Source organism: Gossypium arboreum, chromosome 9, assembly GCF_025698485.1.
Source record: "Gossypium arboreum isolate Shixiya-1 chromosome 9, ASM2569848v2, whole genome shotgun sequence".
Lineage (NCBI taxonomy): Eukaryota > Viridiplantae > Streptophyta > Magnoliopsida > Malvales > Malvaceae > Gossypium > Gossypium arboreum.
The window spans coordinates 76,132,897-76,156,431 of NC_069078.1; the positions used below are offsets into that span (position 1 = coordinate 76,132,897).

Genomic DNA, 23,535 nt, shown 5'->3' on the forward strand with positions numbered 1-23,535 from the left:
TTGCAAACTTTAATATACACCAACCAAAAGATTTCAAAACGGATGTAATTCCGCAAAAGTTGCGATGAAGCTTAATTTAAAAAATAAGGGTTAATTATAAGATAATATTAATCGAAGGTTTTGGGTGTTCTTCATTTGTTCATTTTGGGAATGTTTTTCATTTCGCTTTCTTTTTTTATTTGAACAGTTAGATGGTTTCCACATACGAAGAGTTGTTAAAGGAATCAAATGAGGAAGCAGTTGTAATCCATTCAAAGCCTAATTATGGTGTTAAATCAGAAACGTGAATACACACACACACACACACACACACACACACACACACACATGTATATATGGTTCACTGCAACCATATCAATCTAAAGCATAAGACATTTACAGCGAAACAGCGATGAAAATTAACTGATGAAAAGCAAAACTACACATTTGAGAGCTGCATTGCTTCAAAACTCTTATGTACAAAAACTGAAGCTTTTCATATACAATGCCCCCATGGATAAGAGAACCCAAAAGATGCAACAAATTTGATGAATAAGAAAAAACTCCTATGGAATGTACAATGGCCCCTCTACATGCAATGCACAACATTCTCAGGACACTACTCTCTGAAACCAAATACTAAATCAAAGCCGAAGCCGAATTATTGTTTGTGAATAAACTGTGCCCTGAACTGAACCAGTCGTTTCCAGGTTTCAAGCTCACCTCACTGTTTCCCTTTAGTTGATTGGGAAACTACAGTTTAAGTATCAACTCCATTGGATTTTTTAATTTGGCAACAAGAACCCACATATTTGCAAGTTCATTTTCTAGATAAGCTTCTCTTTGCTTTGATTCTTCAACCTTTCTTTGTAGCTCAGCTTCACGTTGATCCTTCTCTAGAAGAGCAGCTTCATACAAAAGTTCTCTCTCTTTGCTCATCGCCAGTTCTCTCTTTAAATAAGAGGATGATCCAACTTGGTCATGTTGTTTGGTCAGACTCTCTCTTCGACCATTCCGTACTGTACTTGTTCGACGTTGTGTGGGAGGATTCTTTGCTGCAGCGAGTTCTGCCATTAGTCTCTCGTTTTTATTCATTAGTTTAGCAACTTCTTCTGACAATTCCTTAAGCTCCACAGCAGCGGCTGAGGCTAGCCCCTTGGCATATGAACTCTCCTCTGCCAGTTTATGGTTCTGCGACTCTAGCTGGTCTTTTGACTCAGTTAGTCCCACAACTTTGTGCTTCAGTTCCTCAATCTCGGTCACCTGATTGAGCAAAACAAGGAAATTAGCTTATACCATTTACTGTAATGAAAGTGAAATCAGTAAAAAGTAAACCCAGAATAAAACTGATGCTAGGCTAATCATAAATGCTAATGTCGCTGTGATGTATAATCTGGGAATAAAAACATAAGACGGCATATAGCGTCCTTGTATGTTTGCCGAGACACAGAAAAACAAGATGTAGACATATTCAATCATCAAAAAGGAGCAGAGCATGGGGACAAGTGAAAATGACTGAATTATGTGCGTTTGCATGACTTGGCCTTAATAAGATAGCAACACTCGAGTACGGTACCATATCAGCACCACATCTGAGCATGTAAAAGCACCTGTGTTTTTATAAGCAAATCTCTACTAATCTCTTTTGGTGCCGCAACTTCTTTGTCCATCTGCAGGCCATTCATTTTGATTTGTTGGGAATAGGAGGCTTTAGAATGGACATTGGGTGATTCTAGTGCATCAGATAGCTGCTGCTTTAAGGATGCAACTGTTTCTTGCAATCCTTCGCATTCACAAATCTGGTAAAAATGTGAAGTTAGAATGGAACCCCAGAAAGAGATGTTACTTGCAAGGCATGAGTGTGGGACAATTATTACTTAAAACCATAGGTTAAGTAGGTATATCTACCTTCCGGTTAAGCTGTTCTTGAATTATCCGATTGTCAGCAGCTTTAACCTGGAAACAGAATAATAGACTCATAAGAGAAAACCAGACAAAGCAAAGGGACAAAGGGAAAAAGGTTGAGGAATGTTTTAAAGAATTCTTTGCTGCCTCCAACTCCTGTAGTTCAACATGGTCACTGAAGCAGGTTCTATAGATTCCTATACTATAAAATGTAGGAACTTGTGAGCTGAGTCCACAGTTAGGTTACTAGAACATTCTATAACCAAATTTAACGTGATTAACTCAACTGCCCTTACCATACAATACAGAGACTCATGCGAAGCATTTGAAACATATGTGGAAGCATACATTACCTCAAGTTCAAAGGATTTCTCATTTAATTGCGCCACCAATTCAGCAACAGTAGACTGTAGCATTTATAAAACAGAGTACAGATGGAGTTGCAGGATGCAGCAAATGGCCTATGGAACCAATAACAAAAGCTGAACTTACTTGTGATATTTCTGATTTCTCCATATTGCTTGAAACCATGATGGAATCAGCAATTTGCTTTTCTAGCAAAGCAATTCGTTCATTCTTTCCCCTGATTTCATCACTTATCCTTTTCATCTTGTCCTAGAAAAAATTAAAATAATAAAAATAATAAGTAAGAAGAAAGAAAGAACCAATATCCAGGGAGACTATAAAGCGAATAACACAGAAAGCATGATGCCAGTATTTACATGAATCTGTTCATTCTGGGGGTTTCTTGCAGCCTCCTCAGACAATCGTTTTAAAGTGCTTGAATGAAGTGCTACCTCTCCAGACAAAATCTTCTGCTGCTCCCTTAGTAGATCTATCTGATCAACTGCTTTTAGGCTTGTCTGAAATAAATAAGGCATCAAATATACTTGCTGAATCATGCATGATACCAAAAAAAAGGGGAGATAACTGAGGTCAGAGCAAATTCTAAATACAACAGTGGTTAAAAAACATTTATGCAACAGTAAGGGTATGCTGTAAATTTGAAACGTTTAATTAAGTCAGCAGGAAAGAGATTAATCCAAGACTAACATGTGCAATAGAAAAAGAAATAAAAACAGTTGTGGAAACAAAATATATTTGCATACCAAAGGAGTCTCTTGTCCAAGGTAATCGTTCTCTGGAACTTCTCTATGCCGTCTAGCATCTGAGAGAAGATCCATGCATAGAGAACTTTCTGTAAGCAAGGATTGGGAAAGCCTAGATTCCACATTGAATTTTTTACTTCCTGATTTAGGGGTTGAAGGGGTACTATTAGATTTATTTCCACTTGACTTATCACTGGCACTCATCATTGACTCCATACCACTATCACGTTTCTGCAGAGGAAACATAAATTAGTATAAGCTATTGAGGAAAGAGATCTACATCTATACATGCTTCATAAGAAACTATTCATGTAACTGAAACCAACTAGTAGGTGTTAATGCTTGCATGATGTTATTTAGTTTGCATGAACTATTTATCTTTAGCCCTTTATACCGAGCATCAATTGTGAAATTTTAAAAATAATAATAAGAAAAGAGCATTTGCTTCAAGCATCTAGACTAAGTTTTATTCTATCCATTTTCTAGTTAAGGTTTTTACCAATTTTTACATTTTTACCACAATTAAAGGATATATTGGTGTAGCAAAGTTCAGCAATAGAGAAGTGCAAAGCCACTGACCTTATAAGGCAAAAATAAATTATTAAAAAAATAAACCTAAATGAGGAAAAGAATATTAAAGCCAAAAAAATGCAGCTAAGGCTTCTTTATAATCTTAATAAGCATATCAATAAAAATCATGAACTCTTGTTTAAAATGTTGACTATTGCAGTTTAATGCAGATCTCCCATGATAATAGATGGGAAACCACTGCCAACACTTGAAATTAATGAAACAAATGGCAACTTTTATCATTAGAGAAGTAAGACTCTTCCAAATAATTTTGTTTTGGTGTGTGCTGAGTTGCTGAAATGAATGTAAGATCAGATGGTGAGAAAATTTTCATCACTAATCTATCCTAGCTACTTTATCAAGAACCCCAAAGCTCATATTTTGAATATAAAACAATAAACATAAACATTAGGAGAACAGAGTACTAAAACAAACATACTCGGTGCTTAAGCCAGTTTAGCAAGCCATTCTTTCGGGCCTTTTTCTCCTCTTTCAATGTATCACATCCAGTTTCAGCATTCCCTTTGAGGGAAACATACAATTCAACATTCTCACCATCCAGAGTCATGTCCCGCCTTCGATGTGGTAGGTATGCAAGCTGTGCATTAGATATAAGTAAGTATAATTAGATACAATCAGATTAAGTCAAAGTGGAAGACTTAGTGTGTAAAATAACTCCCATCCATCAAGAAAAACATAAAGAATGAACATAGAAAGTAAATAAGATCAACAATCATACCTCTTCTTCTCCAAATGAATGTCTCCTCCTTGGCCCAGGGCGTTGCGGTAACCTTGATGATTGTGAAGCATTTGTGGAGACAAGAATCAATTTTGTCAATCGCTGTATTCTGCTCAATAAAGCTGCTTTCGCTTCTTCTTCCTGCTCCAACCTTGATTGCAGCTTGACTTGACCATCTTCTAGCTTTACAGATCATAACAAATGAATTGTCAAAGTCAAGATGTGATTCATCTTTCTTTTCCCCTTTGGGATAAAATTAGCAGCTATGATTCAAGAACTATTTTACATCAAATAAATTAATCTGACACCAGATGATTAAAATGAGACATGAAAATGATACATAAAAAACGTATGTTACTTTATTTAAAAGGGAAATGGAAAGGAGAAGTACAAGAAACATTTTAATAGAACACAAATTCAAGGTTCTTGTTCTTTAGGTTCACACCTTACGCCAGCAATATGCCAAGCATACTATTATCATATGTTTTTGAGTAGAAATCTAATGTAAATGAATCCAATTTAACGTGACAGGAGCCCATGAGATAACATCAATCTGGTTTTTTTAATAAATAAATATCTTTAAGTTGTCTTTCCCCTATGATTTCACATCAGTATTCAATCTCAACTAAGCATCTTGTGTGCAGTGCCAAAAGAGTGGCAGGATAGGAAGGTCAGCAATTAAAAAGAAAATGGTTTTTCCCCATATAAAGGAAGTCACTATTTTCTCATTCTACCAAAAGCACCTATAATTGGTACTTTATTATCCCCAAGCGTGTATTCTATGGTCATCAAAAGATTCAAAGACTAGGAAGACTGCATTAGTAGAAATCCACAGATTGGCAACCTACAAAGAAGTTCAAAATGTTTAGCAACAACAAAAAAGTCATTTTATTGAAATCATGGAAAAGCCTGCTGAACAAAAACCATGTTGTAGAAGAAAAACCTTCTTTAATTTACATTGCCAACACCTGCTATTAGTTTGCAAAGAAAATCAGGTAAGCAGGGTCAGTACTTAGTTTATGGTAACCAGATCTATAATAAGCTTACAAGCCTCTCTAGAAAATACTTGAAGGCTCTGCATGGTATGATGAATAGAAAGGAGCGAGAACAGAAAATTTGTTAATCTAATGGTTAAGCTATAAAGTAGGAAAGTGGTATGGATCTTAACAAATTTTCCATCCTCACTCCTTTCAGTCCTTCATACAAACAAAGCCAAAAAGTGGGGTTCCAGCTAATGGGTCAAACATATTACTTTTTGCATCCTTGGAACTTGCTTAAAAGGATCAAATAACGTAGCAAAATCAAAATGACTGATTATTATGCAAAAGATTACTCAAAACACATAAAGCTATACTAACCAAATGGGTGATTATGTGCTAGGAACAATATGATCAATGGCTGACAAGCCTTGGATGATATTTGACCGACAGAATAATCCATAATATAGCAATGAGTAGGTGAGGAGGACAACCAATATTAGACAAAACATAACTTCACAATCAACAAGCCCCACAAATAAATATTCACTACTGGTTAAGAAAGAAGAAGCACTGCTAAGATATGTCAAAACTTTAACCACAACTACTACAAGGAGTCAGTGTTTTGTACTACAGCCCATCTCTCTACAATCTCAAATCACATAGTTACATAAAAAGACAAATTTTAGCCCTGGAGTAGATTTATAGTTAGACCAAAATACAATCAAACATTAAAATTTCAGCTATTGTAGTCAAAACAGAACAAATGTACCTTCTGCTTTAGGAGTATAATATCATCTTCTCCAATATCATGTAGTTGAGGAATGGTTAGAATACCCCGCTTTAATTGTTCTAGCTCTTCCTTCAAAGCACGTATCTCATTTTGGTACTTTTTGATCAGTGATTTCTCATCAATAATCTGCATTTTTGATAAAGTAAATAACAAAAAAGAAAATCCTGATTAAGTATATTTGTAAGTGTTTGTGTGTGGTGTGTGCATCAAGTATAAACACCCATAGTGTACACACAGGCACGCAAAACAATTCATGCACACATATATATCCATATTAAGCACATACAATATGCCAACAACCCTTTAGCCCAGTGGCACAAATTTTGAGTGGCGTAAGAGTTGGGTTCAATCCCTAGCATAACCCCCTTCAATTATTAAAAAATATATACATACAATAGAAACACATGCATACCTTGTTCTGTTCTGCTTGGATTTCAATGTGTTTAGCACGGTGGGCAAATTTCAATGTATTGTGTGTCTCTTCGCTATTACTTGATGAAGGAGTTACAGTGCAAATGAGCTGAAATTATGGACAGAAAAGAAACAAAAAAGAACACCAATAAGCAAGTATGACAAATTCATGGAAACAAATGGCATGAAATTTCTAATATCTTTTGTTAACATAGATATCTTTTTCAACAGAGGCATCCAATTATGCTTACAGATACACGCCCATGACCACTTAATGAAGACTGAAGCAGCCTGGTCAGCTTAGAATCCCTATATGGTATATGAGTGGCTCTCCCATCTGTTAATTTAGAAATAACCTACAAAAAGGTTATATTTTAAGCAATGTTTATCCCATAAGAGAGACATTTACGATAGTGTTGACAAATATATATAGGAAAAAAGAGAAAGTACTATTGCTCGACAAAGATCCAGTAAATGACATCTCTATGTCCTCACTTCTAACACGCAGTAAATTTCAGCTGTTATAAGAACAAAGCATGTGCTCTAAAATATCATGAGCGATTAACATACAACAAAATGTTAAAGAATACATCTCAGAACCACCCATATCCAATTAAAAACTTAAAAATGTAAGACAATAAAAAATTTTAGCTCAGTCATGTAGCGTCTTATATTTGTATGTCTACTGGTCTAAGTACCATAAAAAAACACAGAACACAGGAAAGGTACTTGACACAGAAGCATGAGTTTATCCATGATGAGTTTGAAAATTGTGCTTCTTACAAACTTGTCTTAACAATTTAAGAAACCAACATCTCAGCAAGCATATTTTGGAAGAAGAAATTTAAAATCAAACCATACATTATACTAGTTTCAGACAACAGCTACACTAGTAACATAAGAAAAACACTTTTGGTGTATCCCTTTAAAATTTAACAATATTTTGAGAAAGAAAAAGATAACAGGCATGACAAAAAATATTAAATAGGAAGTTTGTTCGATGTTACTCTGCTCTGTAATTGCATAAATTCTCTCCAAATACTTTGTTAAAGTTACCATATAGTTAAATAACCTAACTGTATACACAGACAGTCAGAGGCAAATCTAGTGAGTTTATCCATGATGCGTTTGAAAATTGTGCTTCTTACAAACTTGTTTTAACAATTTAAGAAACCAACATCTCAGCAAGTATATTTTGGCAAAAGAAATTTAAAATCATACCATACATTAGTTTCAGTCAACAGCTACACTATTAACATAATAAAAACACTTTTGGTGTATCCCTTTAAAATTTAACAATATTTTGAGCAGGAAAAAGATTAACAGGCATGACAAAAAATATTAAATAGGAAGTTTGTTTGATGTTACTCTGCTTTGTAATTGCATATATTCTCTCCAAATGCTTTGTTAAAGTTATCATATAGTTAAATAACTTAACTGTATTCACAGACAGTCAGAGGTGAATCTAGGGGGCAGGCAAGGGCCTTGTGCCCCTCCCCCCCTCAAATGGGAGAATCGGAATTCAGCCCCTCTCATAAATGATTAAATTATAAGTTAATATATGGTTAAATTGCACTTTGCCCCCCCTCAAAAATGAAAAAATTCTATCTAGTCCCTTCAATAATGATAAAATTAAATTTTGATCCCTTAAAAATTTATAATTCAATTCCGTGCCCCCTCCCCCAAAAAATTTTATGGATTCGCCCCTGCAGACGGTGATCTCACACACACCAGAAATGATGAACTACATATGATCCAACTATTGAGTTAGAGATTAAAGAGAAAACTGAATGAATAAACAATTCAATTTAGACTATGACCACAAAAGAACAATAAATTAGGGCTCACAGTTCCTAGAGTTAGCAAGCTTTTGTTGATATAAGACCCTTCTTTTCGCCTAATGCCTGTTGTTTCAACCTTCGAGCTCTCAGAACCTGCCAGATCGATGAGATTCTGCATGTATGCATAAAAGAAGGAAAAAGTAAAATGTTTTAATCAACAGTGTGATAAGTCAACACTAAAATCTTTAGCTCCTTCCAAAATAGAAAATAGGATAAACATATCTAAATAAAATAAAAAACAAGACAAAACTCGAAATAGAAAGAAGTAACAAGAAATAACTGAAATGGCTCCCAGAACTAAGGCTGTAGAAATTACCAGCTGTGATAGATTTACTGCTTCACCTTCACTATTTTCACCATACAGGCTGCTCTCTATTGTCTGTAGACAAGGTAGTCATAGGAACTATATTCAGTTGTGGCAGTGAATTTGTGAACATGTCAATGATCATCAATTACTCACATACACCATCCAAAATCAGAACAATAGCAAAAATGATTAACATCATATAACATATCCACACTTCAAAATAGGGGTTAACATTTTTTCTCACAAATTCTTAGATGAAAAGATTGCAATTAATACCACTTAAAATAGTGTCTGAAAACATCTTTTTTCACTTAAAAGTGTTAAAACTAGAAAACGGGGAACAAGGAACTTCTAAAGGACGCAGAGTAACAGTGAAATACCAGTGTAAAAATTGTATGGCTCCTGCTGCTGAGTAGATTGAAATTTGTTGATCCAACATGTCTGTGCTCTGTTTAAAAAGAACGAAATCTAATCACATAGCTTGAAAAAAGTTCCATTACAGCTAGCAGAAGGAAAGGCACTGGCCCAAATAACAAACTTTAACAAGAGGTGCAATGAAGAGGACAGCCACAGACATATACATATCTACATCAACAAATGATGTGCATGAGCCCCCTATTGTCTGTGCCAGGATACTATTTAGTCATTTATCCAGCTCAAAAATTCATAGATAAGATTAGTTTTGATAAGGCACATCATCTGAAGCTAGGGTTCAAAAGGCTCTAAACAGTCTTGAGTTCTATCTGATCTGGATATAGCAAAACATGCCAGCATGCTTTACCTTCTCCAGCTGCTATAAGTGAGAGGGCGTGAGCAGGGGATAGTACAACTTCTTCCTTTATTCCTTCAACAAAGGTTCCCTAAAGCCATAAACCAAGCAATAGATAAATAATACACTTTCAAACATGCAAAAAAACACTAGGCACCCATATTAACAGCAAAATTGCATACACCAATAACAATCTATTCATAAGAGGAATATATTATATTATGAGAAAATACCAAAAATATCCAAGATAAAAGAAATGGAAACTCATGCAGAATTTAAGAGAAGGCAAAAACAGCAAACTCCTTAACGCACAAATGGCAAGAAGCCACTAGGCAACTTTATAGATGTGTACTTGCTACATTATCATTCTGAAACATTATGATACTAAGCTAAAATTATGTGGTCATAAACTATAGTTGGCCTCATTTGGATGTTGAAACATTATCATGCCAAAAGCTCAGCATGAATCTCCAATTAACATAATTTCCACATTCACTGAAGTCAATCTAAGTAGATATTGAAGCGTTATAAGGTAAAGAATGACATAGAAACCATATCAAACAACTGAACAAGGATATCATAACCAATAAAAGGTACCTGAGCATCTTCTCTAATTCTCAAATTTTGTCCTGCTGGATTTAATAAGTCATTAACAACCTGAAAAGATAAAAACCTTGAGAATAGTGATGTTGCATAAAAGCCAATGCAGATTTGAAGATAGTTTACCTAAGTTGTCAAGGGAAAAGGAAGTCTGTCAAGACAGAGGAAAGAATATCAGGCTAATAGCTAAGGAAAAAAGTGGAAGAAATTCACCTCATTATAGATCTCCAGGTATGAAACACGAAGAAGAAACTCCCGGCTTGGTGTCTACAGCATAAGTTGCCCATTACCATCCATAAAAAGGAACAAGAAATAGAAGTTAAATAAGTCAACATCTCATATGGTACCTCCTGAATAATACTAAAAGCATCCTTCACTGCTAATGGTATAATTCCAGGTGACCTCTGATCACCCTGCCATTTCAGCAATCAGATGAAATTAAGCATGTTACTTGTATTCTAAATTAGAAATGCACGGTCTTGAAGTTTTAAAGATTTTGCAGTTGCTCCATAAGGAAACATGAGTATTTGTCAAAGAAATTCCATAGCTGCAGAAATATTTGATAGATATGATGATGCAGGATAGTAAATACCCTTAATATAACATAATCATTATCCTCGAATGCATCAAGGTTAATATAAAATGTTTCCAATTGATAGTTCTCAATTAATCATGGTTACCACTTCTCTGAAAATATAATTTGCAAAGGTTGAAATAAGTAGCTAGGCTCAACTGTTGAAACAAATCAAATTTATGAGATACTAACGGACAAAGAACAGGAATTGCTGCTTTAGTTACAGATAGTTGTAAGCATGTCACAGAGGAAGATAAATAAAATAGATTTTACTTAAGGGAGCAGTTTCAACACTTGATCACTAACTTATAAGGTTATATAAAGGAGTCCACAACCCTTCAGAATGAACCATGTAATAGACTTCTCAGAAAACAGAATTTGCAAAAATAGAAACAAAAGGAAGCTAGACTCTAGTGTGGAAGCAATGACACTAGTAGAAGAGCAAGATATTGTTGGTTTAATTCAAAAAATTGCTGCAATGACCCCTTCTTGCTCCTGTATCCAAAAGCAACTAATTATTACCCAATTCTCTACTACAAGGTTAGAGTAATTAATAAATAAATTCTTCATTGACACGTGATAACAAAAACAGCCAAATATTTGGTCAGGAGAATGCAAATGAAAAACCAACATAAAATAAAATTATAAATATGAAATTAAAATAGGATAGACCGTCCTGGAATCCACAATAAGCAGACAAGATGAGGAAATGATGTAGAAAATTATTTAGTCTTACGTGCATCGTGTGAGTCTTCCCACTGCTTGTCATGCCATAAGCAAAAATGGTGCCTGCAAACAGAATTTAACACCATAGCAGTAAGCTATATAAACAGAAATGCTTCAAAAAAAATACAAATTAAAAGCCATAACTTTGGTTTCAATCCATCAGCTTCTAACACAACCCTGTGAGTACCTCCATTTGGAGAAGGCAAGGTGGCTTCTAACTTGAAATAGTAGTTAAACTACATTTCCAAAGTTAAATTACAGGGTACAGTGCTGAAATAGGGCGAAATAACAACTAGGCCTCAATCCAGTGCTCTGAACATGATAAAACAGTAGTCACCAGCAAATGACATGCACCAGCACTCTGAAAACCTTACACTCTAAAAGCCTAAACAAATCAACTTATATGCCTAAGTCGCCAGAATCATTCTTGCTTAGTTGGAAGCCTTGCAAATACCTCACATCTTGTTAAGTTTCTGAATCTGAAAGAGTCACCAAAAAGGCAGGTCCAAAGCCAGCAACAGCCTTGCCTAGTCTAATTTCTGATGGATAAGTACATGCAAGCAATTTGTAACATTCATATGCTATCAGCCAATGTTGCATGAAAATAGCAAAACTAGTAAATTTCAAAGCCTTAACATTAGCTTAACATGTGGCTATCAACTAGATTAACTTTTTTCTGGGCCTTTTGATTATTCAAAAATGATGAATTCCCTTTCCTATCTAGAAAAGTAAAGAATCATCAAGAAAACAAGGACACTGTACTCCATCAGATATAAAATTCAAGCAATTGGTGCATGATTAAGAGGCCATGTTTGCTAAGAAGAGGTATCTTTACAAAATACCGTTGATGCCTTCCATGGCCCCACTGACAACATGCTGAGCAGCAACATCATAGACCTGGCGTGTTGTAGTTGTAGGGCCAAACACTCGATCTAGGAACACATAAATTAAGTGAGATGTAGAATGATTTAAAAGAAAAAAATTGACCAAAAGAAGAAAAAGGTGACTAGATATTATGTATACTTCATGCCAATGGGTCAGATGCCTAAGATAAAAATGACAGAAAAAGTAAATTTTTCTTAATTTTATATACAACTCAAACAGCACATACTTCACAAACTTCATACAGCAACACAGCGCTATTTCACACATACGCATAAACCTTAGCTGAAACATGTTTCAATACGTAATAAAAAAAATGAAACAAAAACGTGTCCAAGAAAAGAATATCAAGTTCACATGTAAATCATCGAGGGAATTGACATTAAGGAAATAAGGGTTAAAGAATAAAACGGTTTTAGGGGTTACAAGCAACCTAAAGACCTATACCAATGTTATAAATATATATATGGTTTAAATTTCTCCAGCTCTTTGGCACTGGAAATTCCTCAACATAATTTTATTAGTTTTCATTAGTCGGGGTTTAGTGGATGTAACTGAGTAAAACCTAAAGGTTTCTTCAATCAAGTGCATCAGGATCATTCAAATTCTTTACAGAAGAAAAAATATTCGGTTGAAGAATCTACAAAACTAACCATATGCATATGCTGTAGTCTGATTATGTTCATTTCTCACAATAGTCTCTCCATCTGCATACCAAGCAATCTCCTCCCCTTGACGAAGTTCTCTAGGACTACATCCAAAGACGCCAATCAAAGCCGTCATCAAACAGATACATGAAACAGAATACTGAAACAGAGGTGAGGAAAGCAAAAGGTAAATGCCTGAGAGGACGGAACCGAACGGTGACAGTAACATTTTCTTTGGATCGGTCGGCATCCGCGTGCAAATTGTCAGAGTAAATATATTGTGGCTTGCTTCGAGCCGATGAAGATGCCGGTGAGCTCTGCCCATCGATAGATATTTCTGGGAATTGTTTGGATGACGAAGTTGTGGAAGACGAAGGCGAATTTACAGCTTTTGAGTAGCTTAAACCTGATTTCTTCGGTTTCGACTCTCTTCTCGAGGACATTTTCACCTCACCAAAAAAAAATCACTGTCTTCTACACCCAAGGAAAAAAAATCAATGAGGAAAGTAACTCGAAAGTGGAAAACATAAAATTCTTTTTCTTTTTTTTTGTAAGTAGAAAGTAGTTGCCGAAATAGCTACATTGTGACAAAATTGATTTCCAGAAATAGAACTTTGAATTGCTTCAAAGTTCTCAAGTTTCAAACATTGCAGTCAATTTTATAGATAACTAAGTTACTTTTTATAATGCGAAAAAAAAATTCAACTTCTTTTACTTTTATATCTTCACTTTTCTCACCAATCAATCACAAAAACATGAGGAGTGAAAGGGGGAAAATGAAAGTAAAGCAAATAAAACCCATTTTTGTTTTTCCCTCAAAACATCACCTCTTTAATCCAAACAAAATGACTAAAAGAAAGCTCACCTTGGCAGTATCAGAGAAACATTGTGGATAACAAAAGAAGAGAGTTTTTATAGATCAAAAAGTTGAAAAAAAAATGAACTTTTTTGCTTGCCTTGGAAGCGATGCCTTTCAAAGGCATCAAGGTTTGCAAGAGCATTTTTCAGTCTTCTTCTCTTTTAACAAAATTTTCAGTCTTCCAACCAAACCATTCCGCAGTGTTAAAAAAGATTTTGATTGGATCCCATTCGACACGTTGAATTAAAAGTTGATCCATTTGTTACATTTACACGTCTAGAGATGGAAATAGGCGCGATACCAAAGTAATCCATCTCACTCTACTTTCGGTAAATGAGTTCATCTTTAGGAATAACTTTTTTCCACTAAAATTTGATTCCATTGGAAAATTTTTTATAAACATTTTAAATTTTGAATTAAATATTTTAAGATATTCAGATTAATTTAAATAAAAAATTATTTTTTTCTGTTTAATTCTAATATGAATTATATTACGTGGTTTTGATAAATATTTATCCATTAAGTTAAAAGCTAAAACTATTATATTATTTATCTAGTTAAAATTATTATATTTCGTCTACTAATTAAATCATCAATGCATATAAATACAACATTAAGTATTGTTAAATATGACTCTTATTTTTTGTCAAATTTGAAAAATAATCTTTCAGTTAAACTCGGTTTACTTGTTTCAATCAAACACTGATTAGTTTAGATTATTTTATTATTATTTGACCTATGAATTTAGCCTATAAATAGGCTCTTTTACAACCTTAGAAAAATACACCTTTAGAGATTAGAACTCATAACACATTTAGAGAATTTTGTGTTTACGTTTTGAGGGTTTTTTATTTTTCGGGGTTTAGTCTTTATCTCCATCTTTTGTACTCTTCATTCTTTTGTCATTAGAGTAAAATTATATTTGCCCGTGATTTTTTATCCTCTTTGGAGGAGTTTTTTCACGTTAAATTTGTGTGTTCAATTTCCTATTTTTCTTGTTCGTTGCTTAATCAGGTCAATCCTAACAAGTATAAATAATAGAATTCGTTAACTTAACTTGATTTCACTCGAAATTTTTTAATTTGATTCGAGAAATTTTCAAATGGAGTTCGGTTACTAAAATAGGATTTGTCAACTCGATTAACTCAAAAAAATTTTACTCGATTGACTCAACTCAATCGAATGTTATCCCTAATACTAACAATTAGAATATATCTTTCTTTTTTACTCAAAAAAAAGTAAATTAATTTCTATATATTATATTAGAGAATAAATTGATGTTTGTTAAAATTTTAATCCATTTTATTATTAAAATTTTCCTTTATTAGTATTAAAACTTATCATTGTACACTAGCATGACGTACATGTGGCATGCCACATGTTATTGTTTGGTTATTGTTTCAAGCATGACACTTTTTAATAGTATAACAAGATGAAAATTTTAAAAGAAATGATTGACTTGCTCTTTAATCTAATGCACAGGTCTAATGCATATGGACTAATTTACCCATTTTTTTTAGTAAAGGAGGCAAAATGCAATTTGACTTTTAGTATAAAGGCTTCTATAATACTTTTACTCTTCTTACACCGATAATGACAATACCTCACATGTAAATAGAGGCTATGTAGGTGGTACATTACACTCTAATATGCTTTGTGGTGTATAGTCATACATTGATCATAATGGTCAAACAAATTATCGATCTTCTTTAAAATGCTCGTGGTTTAGGTATTGGCTAAAATGTTGGTTATCCCAAGGCTAAACCAATGGGCATAAATCATCCCATCAGCCATTGCTTTAGTATACATAGCCTCTTCAGCTTCCTTTTGAATCATTTATTCATGCATACCTACAAACTAAAAGTAAATATAGTAGTTGATAATGCCCTTCGCTTGTAAATACTCTTCATCTTTCTTTTCCTTTGCAAACATCCATTTGATTAAGAATCAATTCCCTTACATTGATCCTTCTGTCGAGCAAAATATAATACAGAACAACCCTAGCTCGAGTAGCTTTTATCAGATGCATAGAAGGTTTTAATCTAACAGAGAGAAAATACATCCACATCTTAGCCAATGCAATCATGCTCAATTGTTTAAGAGATAGTGGTTTACCTTAATCCAAGGTAGTCCTTCTCTCTCTACCTTCTATAAAGTAGTCAATTATTGCTTCATAATAAATATTATCCTCGTCTATTTAACTATAATCATCATTTACCATGTTATGTGTTCAAAGAAAACCATTTATCAAACTTATTTTGATTATATTACACAACATTTCTATGATCTTATTTTGATTTTAGCGTTAGGAGAAACAAACTTATGTTGACCAAATGATAATTGACCATCACACTTAATTATCTTTTGTTTCTTTGTTATAAGACTCTTCTTTGATGCCATAAGTGATCTTTAAAAAATATTATCAACCAAGCAAATATTTCTCAAAATCAACTATTAATAAGTACACAACAATACTCGTTTCTCAAGAAAAAGAAATGCAAGAATATTACCAATTGAGCAAATACCGGTAATATTCTTTCACCAACAAGGGTAATTTTGATCAAATGATAATCGAGTATATTGCACTCAATGTCATTTGTTTCTTTTTTATAAGGCCTTTTTTTATGCCTTAAATGAGCATTAATAAATCTCATCAATCAAGAAAATATTTCCCCAAATCAACAATTACAAGTACACAACAATATTCGTTTCTTTTAAAAAAAATGAAGAATCTTACCAATGGAAACAAATACCCATAATCATTTTGCACCAACGAAGGTAATTTGATCAAATGGTAATTAAGTATCGCACTCAGTCCTCTTTTGTTTCTTTCTTATAAAGCTCTTCTTTGATGCCATAAGTAATAATTAATTAATTATTAGAGTTGCGTGACCCAAATTCCTGTTCTTTGATGCCATAAGATGTTTTAACCCTACTGCATTACTTCTATTTGACTTTGATTAGAATAAGGTTTTAAACCTATAAAGAGACGTAATCGTCTCTCTTCTTGTATCATTCGAATTCGACATAGTGAATTTTCTTTTCCTCTACCCGTGGTTTTTCTCGAAAAGGTTTCCACGTAAATTTTGTGTGTTCTATTTTTCTTTCTTTTCTTTGCGATATATTACCATTATCGACATTCAATTTCTCACATAAATCTTATCAATCAAGTAAAGTAAATATTTGCAACTGAAAGTTCCTTGAATTTTTCTGATAGTTGCACATTCAACTAAAGTAACACATGGAAAAGTAAAATAAAAAAGATAGATACAGAAGTTAGTTATGCAGTTTGAAAGCTTTTCTACATTTGCAGTGCTTGTTCTTAGAGTAAATCACTATTAATATACAATACAATATGTAATAAGTTCAACTCCTTCACAAAGTTGTAACTTCACTCAAATACATCAACTAAATCACTCTCCCTCATACAAAGAACATGTTGCATATCTTCCATTGTGGCAATACAGGGGATCCGATTACTCATAATAGGAATATCATCCCCTTGTCTCTTCATTTTTCCCTTACTACATATTATAGACAAACATATCATGAATATAATGAAAGCACAAAAAATGGCAAACAAAAGATATTAAAAAGATAATAAAAATGAAGCAAAAACTTACCAAATGACTTTTTCTTTGACAAATTTCTAAAGCAAAGAGAACAAACTTGAGAAAAAGGGCACTTAAAGAACAAAAAATATTCAAGAAAGACAAAAGCAAAGTTTCTTATAAGGAACCCTAAGTCTCTTATTTATAAATGAGGAAGCAATAAGATAACAAAACGACAAAAGGGAAAACGACCTTATAAACAACGTTATGGTTGGCTAATCAAATAGTGCTATATCAAAAGTGGACAATCATTTCCATTAAAGGTGCCATTTTGAAATTTCGAAAATACTGTACAATTAATTATTAAACCTCAAAAAAGGTATCCCAAATGATAAACAACCTTCACAAAAAATAAATAGTACCCCTTCACTATAAAATCATAGTCTCAGAGAAGCTCACTTTATAAACTTCTTCTCTTCGACTTAGAAGCAACTACTATACCTCTACGTCTGGACACCTCCTATGACCTAATCACCCTACGCCATAAAGGATATAAATGTGGAAGGGGCATCGTCATGGTGCCATCAAGGACAAACATCACATTAAATCTAATCTCATTTAATGATTCTGACTTCCCAGACACACCAATATTTAAAATGGTCACATTCGACCCATGCCCTAATCTTGGCCAAAGATTAAACTGTACAGAAAGGTAATCATGAGATAAGGGGCATACTTTAGGCCCTCATTAATGAGTGTTCATCATATCTATATTTTTATGCCCTTTTTACTTAGTTTTTGGTTGATTCTTTATAACACCTTATACTCGACTCGATTGTTGCGTCTAAGCTACAAGATGTTACATTCGTTGCCAGAGCTTTTAGTCTCTAATATACAAAATCAACAATTAAGCATTACATTTTATTCCTATTGAAATTTCATGACAATTTTACATTTTTATTCAATTTAGTCCCTAATGTATGAAATTAACAATTAAGCTTTACAATTTAGTTATTTTCTCAAACTAAGCTTAAAATCTATCAATTTCACACCTAATTCTTGAAGAAAGCAACAATGGAAACTTTCTAAAACTTTAACAATTGATCAAATTGATACTTGGGCTAACTAAACTAAGTTCCCATGACAAAAAAATCTATAAAAATTACATGAAAAAAGCTTTGCTACCTTAGTATATTTTAGATGATCGAATGATAGCTAGAACAAAAATGGAGTTTCTTTCTTTCTTTCTTTTCTATTTAGTGTACGGTGGAAAAAGATTGATGTTTTCATCTTTTCCCACTTATTAACTATATATATTATAATTAACATTTACTTAAGTTAATTAATTAAATTTATATTTATTTATTAATTTAAATTTTAACTATTTAATAATCATCATCATCATTACCTACTATTAACATAAAGAATAATGGTTTAGTGTCACGAGCCAAAGTGCAAAGCCCGTGACCATGGCACAAGATGCACCCATGGAGGTCTATCGATTAAATGGGGATCATTTAGCCCACGAGAACTGGCCTGATTCAAAGAATTGTTGGAGAAGCCTGTCAGATTAAAGCTTGGGTGACCCAATGATAAAGATATGGCAACATAGGCTATCTTGGTAAATATGGGAACTAATATTAGAAGATTGATAAGAATCATATCTTGTAAAGATTAGATTAGATTTGATATTATGTAATATTGTAAATCCCTAAAATCAAGGGATATGTTAATCTCATCCGTCGATGTAATTTAATCTAGACTGTAGGTTTTAGGGGAGCTCAACTATAAATAGAGAGCCTCCCCTTACTTGTAAATCATCTATTGTAACTTGAATTTTTAAGAGTAATAGAATTCTTGGAGAGCATTTACTCAAACACCTCTCGTGCATTCTTTCTGTGGCTTTCTGTTGTTCTTTTATAGCTTCTTTTGGCACAATTGCTTCCGCTGTACAAATTGGTGCCTTGGAGGAATTCTAAAGAAATCTTCACTTGTGGTGTTTAGGCTAACTTAAACAAGTTTAGAATGAATGGATTGTCTAAGGCCACACGGATCGTAAGATAAAAGATCTAGCCCCATGACATTAGTAACTATTTAAGTTCTTTGGATAATTGTTATCTAAATCCTCAAGTCTGTTCCTAATTAAAACTCTATAGTGATTGGATTTTTATAATTTAGTATCTGGGTCTTAGTTAATCACATTTTTGGCTAAACTAATTAACTGAATTTCAATTCATCTATACACTAGCTCTGTAAATATCTCTATTTAATATTTACAGACTCAGTATACAGAAAAAAAGTTTTGAAACTATAATTTTCGATACCACTGAATTTCAAGTTATTACTTTCTTAAATAAAAAGTTATGCATTTAGAGTTGTTTAGCGTAATTTTCATATTTTGCATCATATTTATATTTTATAAAATTTTAGTAGTTTTTAGGTTTATTTTATATGTTTTTATTTAATTAAAATTTTATAAGCGTTATACGGCTCTTTAGTAGCTTAAGATATAGGCTCGAACCCAAACAAAGGCAAAACAAGAGGAAAAACTATCGTAACGAATGAAATGTGTATTACAGCATGCTATTTTCCAAGCCATGGTGTGCTAGAGCTCAAATTGTGTATGCCACTATACCAAGCCCTCCCACTTTCGTATTTTAGCGATAACTTGAGCTATAGATGTCCTTTTTGGGACCATAATATACTGGAAAATAGGTAATTTCGTGCTCTACATGTCTGTGCTAGAATTCAGCCCAAATTGCACACTAAGGGGTCTGAAAACGGCCTTAAAGTCTGATGGGAAAAAGCAAAAAAAAAAAGAAGAAAGAATTCTCTCATTAATTAAAGGGGTTTTTAGATATTTATGATACTTCACACCCAAGTATAAGTTGTAAGCCTAAGAAAGCCTGCTAAACACTTATAAATAGGATAGTTTAGGTTAGTTTTTGGAGGATTGATTAATTGCATTACTTTCTTTTTAGGCTTTTTAGTTTTTAAGTCGTCAAAACTCTTTTGTTTTCTATTTAGCTTTTTGTTTCTTTCCAAGAGTGATTGCTTAGAGAATTGTTTGTGAAGATTCAATCAACCCATGGATTCGATTATTGAAGATACTTGCACTTCAATTGAACAAGATTTCTTTTTCTTTTTTTTTTTTAATGTATTCCTTTGTGCTTATTATGTTATTGTTTATCTTTTGCCTTGATTTGAACTTCATGATGTGTTAATTCTTTTTAAATGGTTGAGAAATTGTATATTAACGGATTAGTAATTAGAATAGGTTGAAGATAGGTTTAGATTATAACTAGATTAATTGCTCTATTCGTTCTTCATAATTAACCTAAGTGACAGTTAGGTTGAATAATAATATGGGGGAGAGTTAAACAACGAGAGTGTTTGCTTAACCCTAGTGATCTAGTTAAATAGTTATCTAAATCTGCTTATATATGCATCAACTATCTAGAGTGCCTATAATATATACACTAACTTAGACAGTGAGGGTTCTCTTAACCCGTGTAAGTTATACACCAACACAGATGCCTGCATTTTAAAATCATCTTAGTTATAAACTCTAAGTCCCTTTAATAACTAAAATAGATTATTAAATCCCAATAACCGAAGATTTCTTAATATTGCTTTTTTGCAATTGTTCATAGCAATTACTTGCGAGTTTTATTGTTATCATTAGTTAGATTTGTTTTAATATTATTCTTCTTTTATCTATTTAGCTAATCTTGTTAATATTTGAATTTTTTATTTAGTTATTTAACTAATTAATTAGAGTTTTATATTTGTTGGTTACTAATCTCTCTTAGGCTTAAGTCTCGGATTACTTTTTTCAACGAAAATATTTCGTTATAATTTATTACTGGACAATGATCTCATATATTAGCGAGTCATAAAGGAAGTGGCAAAAGAATCTTTTTAGCTAAAAATATTTATTTTATTGTTGTTAATTTATTTATATACATATTGCTAATGATCACTCTTCCATCTATAAGTACCTAATCCTTCAAGAAAAATGAGATAAGCAAGAACAAATGACGAAAACTTAGCTCGAGTGTAACCTTGACCTTCTAAAACCATTGAGTATAGTAACTCTCCACACCATCTATGTTGTGAATTGCTCCTATTTTAATGGCTATCCATACCTCATACAATGTGAATTACCCTCATTGTATTATTCGACATCTTGTGATACTTAATTGATATAATAAAAATAAGATGAATATTTATTTATTGTTATTTATCGTTATAATAAAAATATTTATTTTTATTGATATTTATTTATAAACATTTTGCTCGCAATCACTTCTCCACCTATAAATACTTCATCCTCTAAAAATAAATGGGCTAAACAAGAAGAAAGTACGAAAGCCTAGCTCGAGTATAACCTCTACCTTCTAAAACCACCAAATCTAGCGACTCTTCACACCATCTATAGTGTGAACCGCTCCCATTTTGGCGGCTCTCCACACCTCATATGATATGAACTACCCCCATTGTATTATTCGACATCTTGTGTAACTTAATTGTTATAATAATAAAAAAGATGAATATTTGATACATTGTCGGGGTATAAATCTCATGCACTATCAATTAATAATAAGATGTCACATTGTCATTGGTGTAAACTAAAATAAAAATCAAAAGGCTTTAAAATAAATTTAATTTAAAATTGAATATTAATCATACTTATTAAACATAAAAATTTTAAAAAATCAAATCCAAAATTTGAAGGCCTAAACCCAACATCAAAAAGTAAAACCTTAAACCTAAAATTTGAAACTCAAAACTCAAAATCCAAAACTTAAAAAGAGGTAAAATAATTATACTTAATATTTAATTATGTTTAAATAAAGTTAATAGTATTTATTTTCTAGAGCTTTAATTTTTTTATACTAAGAATCACTAATGATGTATTATTTTATTAGTAACAAGTGGCAGAGCCACATCAACTATTGTGGGGTCAATTACATATAATTTCTTTAAAAGATTATAAAATTGGTGTATTGACCCAACAAAATATTTGAAAAATAGTCTAAAAATTTTTATAAAAATAATTAATTTATTAAAACATTTATTTTATATGAAAACAAATGGATATCTCTCTGCACACTAAAACCCCAAAATCCATATTTGTTTTTTTTTCTTCAAAATTTATTATTTTTCTCTCAAATTATGTTCATTTTCTCATACTCTCTAAATCTTTTACAAGATAGATATTCAATCTTTCGATACTTTTAAATGAGTCTCTCAAATTTGGTAACAAATTTTTTCTTTTCAAGTTTTATTGATTAATCTCTAGAAAATTAAGATTTTAATTTTTCTTGTGATGATTAGGATTATTATGAAAGATTTAGTTTTTATTTATCAAATGATTTTGGGATATTGATTTGTATGAGATTCAAAACATTGTAATTGAGTATAATTTTTAGAGATTGATTAATACAAATCCTTAAAAATTAGGATTGATTGTATTTATAATATTGGATTTCTTGAATATTGAAAAGAAATTTAGCATTTTAATTAGAATTTGTTGTTGCTAGTGTAATTACTGTGAATTTTGTATTTGAAAATTTGATATATTGATTTCTTATGATACCAAAAAGCACTTAAGTGTGATTTTTATTTTTACCACCAAAATTACTAATTTTATGTTAGCTTCAAGAATACATGTATGCGTCTAAGGTTTAGATTTATTTGTTCTAAATATTTTAAAAATATATTTTTAAAAATCTACTAATAAAATGGAAAAAGAAAATAATTAATACATTAATTTATATAACTTTTATAAACATTTTAATTTTTAAAAGTTGACTCACAATCCAATTTTTTAACTTCACCCCGTTATTAATTAATGGTACACATTAAATATTAATCAGAAAAATATTATAAATTTATATAAAAATTTAATTCTATCTTGTCAGACACCTAACATCCATCTTAATCAAACAACCTTAATATGCAAAACATGCACACTCACATGACAACCATCATTCTAACTCTCAATTACCCAAAATATTATTTTTATATAATTTTACATTCAATCGATTTAAAAAGAAAAAAGAAAAAGAGAGTACATATTGCATATTTATATTATGTCACCAGTTTACTACCTTAAGACTGAGAAGCTACGTTTATTAATTTTTAAAAATATTCTTACATTCAAATAATAAATTATTGGTTTAATGTAAGATTAGTATATTAGTAATAAAAATCTTGAAAGTGAGTAATTAAGGATAATTAAGTATGACATTAATATCTTTCGTCAATTATACATAATTTTGATTGGTATG

The 23,535-nt window shown here is 32.2% G+C and overlaps 1 protein-coding gene across 17 annotated transcripts; it reads right to left on the reverse strand.

The window, feature by feature from the left end:
- Window positions 1-240: 240 nt before the first annotated feature.
- LOC108456867 (kinesin-like protein KIN-7K, chloroplastic) lies at window positions 241-14,062 on the reverse strand. 17 transcript variants are annotated; one of them, XM_053018517.1, is made up of 24 exons: window positions 13,786-14,062; window positions 13,025-13,296; window positions 12,836-12,933; window positions 12,143-12,232; window positions 11,311-11,363; window positions 10,348-10,413; window positions 10,214-10,267; window positions 9,998-10,057; window positions 9,413-9,491; window positions 9,012-9,079; window positions 8,641-8,703; window positions 8,332-8,436; window positions 6,735-6,839; window positions 6,485-6,592; window positions 6,052-6,198; window positions 4,303-4,485; window positions 4,003-4,161; window positions 2,994-3,224; window positions 2,607-2,747; window positions 2,377-2,499; window positions 2,238-2,291; window positions 1,888-1,935; window positions 1,590-1,778; window positions 241-1,242 (listed from the first exon to the last, which is right to left on the reverse strand). In XM_053018517.1, the coding sequence occupies exons 2-24, from the start codon at window positions 13,270-13,272 to the stop codon at window positions 733-735; spliced, it is 2,982 nt and encodes a 993-aa protein (XP_052874477.1). In that variant the 5' UTR covers window positions 13,273-13,296; window positions 13,786-14,062; the 3' UTR covers window positions 241-732. The 17 variants fall into 17 exon arrangements, with proteins under 17 accessions (XP_052874477.1, XP_052874472.1, XP_017611080.2 ...); XM_053018512.1 differs by having other exon boundaries at window positions 13,025-13,300; XM_017755591.2 differs by having other exon boundaries at window positions 13,025-13,303.
- Window positions 14,063-23,535: the final 9,473 nt, after the last annotated feature.

Excerpts from the sequence above, each read along its gene's own strand:
- LOC108456867 (XM_053018517.1), bottom strand. The coding sequence starts at position 13,272 with ATGTCCTCGAGAAGAGAGTCGAAACCGAAGAAATCAGGTTTAAGCTAC. Across the intron at positions 9,492-9,997 it reads GAATTAGAGAAGATGCTCAG|GGAACCTTTGTTGAAGGAAT; the intron begins GTACCTTTTATT and ends TTATGGCTTTAG. Across the intron at positions 1,936-2,237 it reads AGAAATCCTTTGAACTTGAG|GTTAAAGCTGCTGACAATCG; the intron begins GTAATGTATGCT and ends TTCTGTTTCCAG.